General features: G+C 30.2%; 1 protein-coding gene across 2 annotated transcripts; it reads left to right on the top strand.

Moving 5' to 3' along the window:
- Positions 1-473: 473 nt before the first annotated feature.
- LOC118053729 (uncharacterized protein At3g17950) lies at positions 474-2,552 on the top strand. Of its 2 annotated transcripts, none has more exons than XM_035065070.2 (3): positions 474-632; positions 887-1,027; positions 1,924-2,552. In XM_035065070.2, the coding sequence occupies exons 1-3, from the start codon at positions 621-623 to the stop codon at positions 2,401-2,403; spliced, it is 633 nt and encodes a 210-aa protein (XP_034920961.1). In that variant the 5' UTR covers positions 474-620; the 3' UTR covers positions 2,404-2,552. The 2 variants fall into 2 exon arrangements, 1 of the variants encoding a protein (XP_034920961.1); XR_004688427.2 differs by lacking the exon at positions 474-632 and adding an exon at positions 639-757.
- The last annotated feature ends 6,219 nt before the right edge of the window (positions 2,553-8,771 follow it).

Genomic DNA, 8,771 nt, shown 5'->3' with positions numbered 1-8,771 from the left:
TGATGTTAAATAACTATATATAATCTACAATACTGCACTTAATGTCTCACATTTCTTTTTCATATTTATATGTATTATTTTTTAATGTTTTAATGTGAGAAAACTATATATGGCTACACAATTTTTTTTTTTTTTTATGTTAATTCTATTACACTTTACATTTTTTTATTTCTTTTTTATAATCTATGTTCGCAATAACTTTTAGATATACGATAACTATATTATATTACATGATTCATTTTTTTTATATATATAGTTTATATTCACATGTATTATTTCAAAAATTTTTTTATATAAAATATATAAAATTTTTTTTAATATTTTTAAATTTTTTTCAAGTAAACCCGTGTGACTCCATACCCAGCCACTTAACCAAGTTAGACCCCGGCCGGTTTTAATAATTACTAACCATTACTTCTTGCACTACTGTATAAGTGAAGTACATCTATTTTGGAATTTACTTTCTAAACTTCTCAATTTCTCATAATCAATCACACCTCGTTAGTTGTCTTATCTTGTCTTGGAGGGTAGAAAACACAAAGGAAATGACCTCCTAGCTGTGACTTACTTTTACTTCGATCACCTTATTTATACAATTATCACAATTACTCTTGGCAGATATGGCTCAGCAGGTATAGCTTTGTCTTCCTTTTCACTTCTTGGATGATCCCACATGGATTGTCTCTTAGATTTTCATGTTTCTCTGAGTTTCCGATGAGGGCGTGTGTTCTTTTCCTGTCATTTACCTGATTAAAGGGTCTACCTTTTCTTTGTCAAGTTGTTCTTGTTTCTGATTACAGTACAATTATCTTCTTTATTTTTTTTTGTGTTCATGATGTTGAGGTTGAACGGTTCCGAATAATATCACTGACTGATTTGATTGCAGGAAGAAGGTTGGCCTCTGGGTTTGCACCCCCTGAATGTGAGAGTTGGGATAGCTAGAAATGGTGATTTTTCTGGATCAATATCATTCAACACCTTACTCACTGGTTCCTCAACAGATTACTCATCAGATTTAGACACCGAGGTCAGTAAAATGACAAGACTTTACTGTGAAATTTTTCTTCAGTACGTTTTTTCATTAGTCTTTTCCATAAAAACGTACCCTTTTTTTCCCCCTTTGCTTTTCAGTTGGGTTTTGTTCACATACCTTAAATTGCTGGGTAATTATGGGGTTTGACAAGGAGATTTTGGTTTCCTGATTTTTCTTCTCCATTTTGAAATATAGCAAGTGAACTTAATGAACAATGTCATTGTTTTGAATGAAGACTGATTAGTGTTTCCTTCGACATTTTCTTTGAATGAGTAATAATGCAGCATTGAAAATCTCTTTTCTCCATACCATAAAGTATGGTAGTGGTTAGGGTTGGTGACCTTGTTCATCAATCTTGTTTGTTAATTCGCTCTCAAAGTGCCTTTTCCTTTCTTTTTTTAGGGTGCAATGACTAACAATTAGGTACCTTTCATAATCAGTAGTCAGTTCAATGCACCGGCACTTCATAATTGTCATATCAGGCATCCCTTGTGATATATATTACAGAAGAGGGCACAAATCAACGTCTGCCAATTGATTTCTGTTGTCCTATTTGTGTTAACATCAATTTCAGATCCTATCTAGTATTCCATTTTTAGGATCAAAGCTTGAAGTTTTTGTTAATAGGAGAAATAAAGTGCAGAAAATACAGTATAAAAAAATAGAATAAGAGACTCCTAAGAAAGGATTCAATCATCTTGTACATGTCCATCTGAACCAAAACCCAGCTGCCTAGCTTTACAGTCCTTAATGGACCTCTTCTGTAGAAGATGCTACCAGCTGGTTTGCAGTTTTTCAATCTTTTGACTTGGCCGTGTAATTAAATAGATAAACTGAATGTCTTGTCAATCTAGAATCAATATGGCTCATCTATTCATGATTGATTCCAGTCTACAGGATCTTTCTTCCATGACAAGAGCATTACACTGGGAAGTCTTATAGGTGTTTCCAACATACTAGAGCTCTCTAGAAAATCAACAAGGGCAAGGAAAGTTGAAGTAGTTGAAGACAAGAAGAGCTGCAAATCCAAAACATGGATTTTCTCTTTATGTTCAAGAGACACAACTGATGCCAAAGTTGTGAATAATACTCCATCTCTTGGCCATTTTCTTGCTGTGGAGAGAAGAGCATCTAGTGAATATAGAAGGAATCACGACCCAATTATTCATGGACCTCATGATGAGCGTGAGCTTGCTCAGCCTGTTACGGAACCCAACTCACTATTTGTTAATGGCCAAGTTGCTCCTCCTAGACCAAGTCAAAGCTGCAGTGCCGGAGCTGAAAGTAGAGGAAATGAAGAACTAGAGCACTGTGGTGAATGTGCAGTACCAGTTCTATTTTCATGCATGTGTGGACAACCCTCTCTTTGAATCACCTTCTACATACCAAAAAAAAAAACAAAAAAATCCTTCTCCTGTTGTCACTATTGATGATTGAATTTCATGTCCTATGTAGAAAACTATAAAGGAGCTTGTCATTTTTATTGGTTTCAGGCTAAAAGAAATCAATTTCACGTCTATGCACTTGATCTCTCTCTATAGGGTGGTCTCTTGCTTTGTTGAACAGCAAATACAGAGACTTCACGAGATTATGAATATGTCAATCTCCTCGTGACCTTGATAGTTCTGCCACCATTAATGCAATCCAAGACCTTGTAAGACGTGTTTTTCTATTTTTATATCAAGACCAACCGATTAGCAGATGAATCCAGAGGCCTTGACCTGCGCTCCTGCTATCTTATAATACTTTTACAAGAGCATAATTACTAGAGTGGGGCTCCCAATTTGCGGGACTACAAGGCAGGATTGAGAGTGTCGAGGAGATTGCTGTGCAATGGTCTTGGATTGGAGATGCATCCGTGTCTCCGGTTTCTGCCTTGTCCGTACATGGACAGTAGTTGGTTCTCTGATCCCACGAATTAAGCAGCCCAGCTTTGTCCTCCGGCTGAAGCCATGGGCCGTGTGCTTAGTCATAAACTAGATGATTGGCAGCGCGCTCGATTGCGAGTTATTTAAAAAAAATATTAAATGTAAGAAGATATTGAGACATTGCTAGAGGTTTTTTTAGTAGAAAAAAATCATGCCTGTATTGATTCAATATAATTTTGTTAACTTGACAAGCACAAATACAATTTAGATTTTAGACTAGTGATAAAAATATAGTTTTACTAAAAAATCAAGACATTTTTTTTAAAATTTTTTTTTATTGAAATGACAACATATTAAGTCATATCAACTCAACTTGGGTTAACTTGTGAAATCTGCAACCATGATCATAATAAAACCATGACAAACCCACAAAAAACAAATCGAAATAAATTATGAAGTATAATTTCTAATTAATCCAATATTAAAGAATAAAACTGAAAAAGAACTCAATTAAAAAAAGACAAGAAAAATAACATGATTTAACACGAGTTAACTTGACAAACTTGTGACTTAGGTCATGAGATTATGATAACTTTATAAAAAGCAAATCGAGACAAATTATGAAACTCAATTCCTTATCAACCAAATGTTAAGGATGATATTTTTAAAAAAATCAATTAAAAAAAGAAAAAAAAAACACTCGAATTAACTTGTGTTAACACACCAAATCTGTGACTTGAGTCTTGAGACCAAAATAACCTTATAGAAAGCAAACAAAATAATGATCCGAGTCAACTTAAGATTAACCTAACCCACGACCTTGATTATGAGACTAAGATAACCTCGTATAAAACAAATTGAAACGAGTTATGAAACACAATTTTCAATCAACTCAATGTTGAAGGAAAAAAATAAAAATGACTAAAAAATTATCCGAGTCAACTTAGATTAATTCGTCAAACCTTTGATTTGAGTCATGAGATCGGGATAACCTTGCAAAAAATAATTCAAAACAAATCATGAAATCTAATTCACATTTAATAAAATATTGAATAATAGAATTGAAAAAATAAGTCAATAAAAAAAACTTAAGTCAATCAGGTTAACCTTGCGACCTAGATCATTAGACTAGTATAACCCAATATAAAGTAGATTGAAAAAAAAAATGAAATTCAATCCTTAATAACCATAAGTTAGAGGATAACTGGAAATTTAGTTTTGGGTTTTTTTTGGGAACCCAAATTTTAATATGTTTTGATTTAAAATCATAAAAATATTCTATGAGCTTTAACCACATTTCTTATTTTAAAACACATTTTAATTAACCTAAAAAATTAAATTCAAAACAAAACAAGCTTTTGGGATTTTGATTTACTTTTTCTCTCGTGATCAAAGGTCAAAGTCATCTCCATTGTAATCTCCTATTCAAGACAAACTTATTGACATTAAAATTATTTTTTTTGTTGTCGCAATGCAGTTAACCAAAAAATTTCTCACTCCTCTTTCTTTTCAATGACTCTCTCGTTTCTATTTCAATATCTATGGACTAAAACATAAAAAATAAAGTTTTATGATCAAAATGTAAATGTTGAAAACTACAAGGACTAAAGTGTAAACAAATCTCCTTTAATATCCAATGAATAGTATGATGAACAATGAATTATGAGTGTGTGAACAATAATAACACATAAAAGAAATAAAATTTCATAATCAAATAATAAATGATGGAAACAACACAAACCATAGTAAAAGTTTATTCAATATCCTATGAATAGTGTGTGATGAATAGTGACTACAAGTGTGTACACAAAGTATGTGAACAATGAAATGTTGTTTTGTTTTAGATTATTGTACTCAAAGTTGTTTATTATATCATATTGTATCCGAAATGGATGGTATATCTTGTACTATTTTAAAAAACAAAACAACCTAAAATTAAATTTTATCTCGCTCTAAATTTTGTTCTATTCTAATTTTTTTTAGCCAAATTTCAATTGAGATATTTCAGTTTCATTATGTCCATTACATTTCATGAATGGTGTCTTTTTGCCTTTTTTTTTTATATATAAAAAAATATATGCTTCTCTCCTTAATTTCAGTTATTTCTTAGTTTATTAGAGATTGTACTTTATAATTTGTTTTGATTTGTTTTTTTTATGGTTGTCTCAATCTCATGATTCATGTTATGAATTTGACAAGTTATCCTATTTGACTTGAGTTTTTTTTTATTGACATTTGTTTTTTAATTTCATCATTCAACTTCAATATTTTATTGATTATGATTAGGTTGTCATTTTTTGGTTTGTTTTATTTGATTTCATCCTAGTCCTATGACCTAGATCATGAGTTTTACGTGTTAATTAGAGTAAACTTAGATTGTTTTATTGTGTTCTTCATTAGATTAAATTTTTTTCTTGAATTTTATCATTTAACAATGGATTTATTAAAAATTAAACATCATAATTTATTTTAATTTGCTTTATTTTGGGGTCATCATGATTTCATAACCCAAATTATAAATTTGAAAGGTTAACCCGATTTGATCCATTATGTTGTATTCTTAGTATATATTTTTTAAGTGTCATCTTAATTTTTTTTAGTCAAATTATGATGTTATCAGTTATCCAGATTATCTTTAAACTTGTTGATTCAATCAGGTCAGATTAGCTAGAAAAAATATTAGCTACTAAAAAATTAACTCAAAATGGTCACCTCACATGGTTTAAAGTTCCTTTTCTACTAGAAAAAACATTAGTTATGCTTACAAAAAAAAAAATTTATGATAAAAAAATTTGATCTGACCTGTAGCGCGTTTTAACCATTTAGTAATTACTAATAGGAATATTTGGATTTTGAAATAATATTTAGATATTTGATATTATGTTTAAAATTTGAATTGTATATTTTCAAGTTAATTAACCTTTGAGTTTAAATTGGAACTATATGCATGGAATTAATATTTTGAATATATATATATAAACAATACATCGGGCATGATGAAATGCCCCAAAATCAGAATATATTATTTTAATTAAAAAAACACAACATGAGTTCATACTAATAATAATAAAGAATTCCATAGGGAAATTGACTAATTTCTAATTTCACGCATCTAACAATATTTCTATTTAGAAAATTCAATAACAAACTAAACAAAAACATTAAGAAAAAAAAAATATATTCTAGCTATGATCTTATAGGTAAAATACATTTGCCATGGAATGGTTAATTTCCCCTTGGATATTTAGAAAAAGAGAGCCACTTGGAGTACAATTAAAAAATATAAAAAAATATCCTGCCATTTAGCATCGTGAAATTAAATTGAGATAGATGCAAACCGGTATAAAATATCTATATTATTAATAATAAAACAAATATATTGCCATTATATAAAAAAAATCTAAATCAACTTTCAGTGTATGCTTACTAGTAATTAAAACTCTCTTTTGTTTTCTCTCTTTTTTTCTTGCTATTGCCCTCTTATTGTCATCTATAAAAAAAAAATTATTATTGATTTTATCAACAAAGCATTCACTGTTGAATTTCCAACCATCATAACCATAGCTAATGTACTCATCTTATGTACAAGTGACCTTCCATATATATATACCACAATACAACATGAAGGTAATAAAAAAAAGGTTGCTAGACTAGAAGATCAATCAAAAGTCAAGCCAGCTACTTTACTTCAAAGAAATTCATCAACATGGGACTTCGGGGGGGTATTATAATACTCCATTGTTGACCCAAAAGAATTTAATCAAGATCCTACCAAAAGCATGGTCATAAAGCATAGCCGTCGAGGAGCTATTTCTATGCTGAAAACTTTCCCAAAATTATTTATACAAGTTTATATTATTTTATATTTAATTTTTATTAATTAAAATAAAAATAATAAGATTTGAATTCATAATTACTACATTAATTAACTGAGTTGGCAAGAATAGTTTTATATTTAATTTGAATTTTTTTTTGTTTTAATCAATGGCTTGAATGCCTGCAGCCTGCGTGAGAAAAGAAGGTCTTTTCTTCTTTACGACGGCACCGAGTATTTTTTAAGTTTGTGGAAGAATTGATAAACGGAAATTAAGTGGTCTAATTCTGGATGGCCGCCTGCGGAGACTAATCTAATTCATAACTGCTGATTGCGGATTCCACCAGTAAGTTGCTGCTATTTCTTTCTTATTGTGTGCGTAAACAACACGTTCCCAGAACCATATATATGAACACAACTTTCAGCTGCTTTGATTGGAAACTTCGGTCCACAATTCACTCTGTTCTTCTTTTACTAATCAAATGGAGCTCCCAATTTCTTCGCTAATCTTGCTCAAAGGTCGTAAGCTAATACTTGTTAGCGAAAAGACAGATATTAATTAGTGCATCTTTTTGACTGATTGACAGCAAACAAGAACATCCTCTTACGCTTAAAGAGAACCAATGGAGATATTGCGTGTTTGGTGGGAAAAACGACGAGACAAAACAACGTTTGCCGGGTAAAAGAAGCACTGATTTATAATGATAGTTTTGAGAATTATCGTCTTCTTCGGCAGCTAGCTAGGGTTAGGGAAAACTAGCTATATTAATGCCCGCTAATCCTTCCCAAGCTTGGAAAATATGCAAGGAAAGAAAGTCGAAGTCTAGAATATCATGATTTATCGGTTATATTATAATTAAAAGAATATCATTAAGTGTACAAGCTTCGATACTATAATATAATGGAAGTCCACATGCAAACCTAGAGGGGCATGTTTTCTCCTGAGGGCCATATCCATTATCCTGAATAAAATTAACGTACCTTTGGAATCTAATTAAAGCCAGATCATACATGTAAATATTACTCCTTCGTAAATGGAGTGTAAACCGGGGCATTTACTCATTTAACCATCCCAAAAGTTTTTGGGACCAAGGAAAAAGAAAGAATTACGGACCTGGAAGGCAAGTCGGTAACGGAGTTTTTTGGGTTTCTAGCACAATAAAAAATAATTGGTAAAGCAATACAAATAAAACAATATTTAGGGATATAACAAAATTTTGTATTTGCTATAAGTGATACATCAGTCATAAATATTATATGTAATACTTATTTCATAGTTGTTATTATAACATACAACTTGCCAATAACATCTATAATTTTATTCAAAATTAATACCCAAAGCTCCTTTCTCTCCCCTCACTCTTCTTTTACTGTAGTTAGATTTAATGTTTAATGATAAAATTTATAAAAAAATTAATTAAAAAAATGATACAAAAATTAAATCAAGGTAACCTTGGTTAACTCGTTAGTCACTATTCTCGAGTCATAAGGTCGAGATTACCTAATAAAAAACAAACCAAAACAAATCTTGAAAATTTAATTATTAATCAAACATAATATTAAAAGATGAAATTAAAACAAAAAATCAATTAAAAAAAACTAAGTCAATTGGATTAACTCGTCAAACTGTAACTCGGGTCATGAGTGAGGGACAACCCATTAAAAAGAAAATCCAATGTATGAGTCATTACCCAAGTCATGAGACTAAAATAACCTTTATAAAAATAAATAAATAATAATTTGATTTGACCGTGGTTAAAATATCAAAATCAGTAATCTCTTTTATGAAATTAAAATATCTCTGTAGAAAATAAATTAATATAATTTTTTAAGTTTAATTCTTAACTGTTATAGTGTTAAATAATAAAATTAAAAATAAAATATAAAAAACAATCTGAATTTATAGTAAACTTGATATTAAAAAATTAAAAAATAATAATTAAAGAAAAATAGAAGGTATATACTGTTCTAATTAATAGTGCTTTTGTCAGAGGGGTAAAAAAACACCTCCTTTTGCTTCTGCAGAAATGAGGTACTTCCTAGTTCGTACATGTCT

This window comes from Populus alba, chromosome 9 (genome assembly GCF_005239225.2).
Source record: "Populus alba chromosome 9, ASM523922v2, whole genome shotgun sequence".
In the NCBI taxonomy this organism is placed as follows: domain Eukaryota; kingdom Viridiplantae; phylum Streptophyta; class Magnoliopsida; order Malpighiales; family Salicaceae; genus Populus; species Populus alba.
This window is presented reverse-complemented; position numbering and strand designations above follow the sequence as displayed.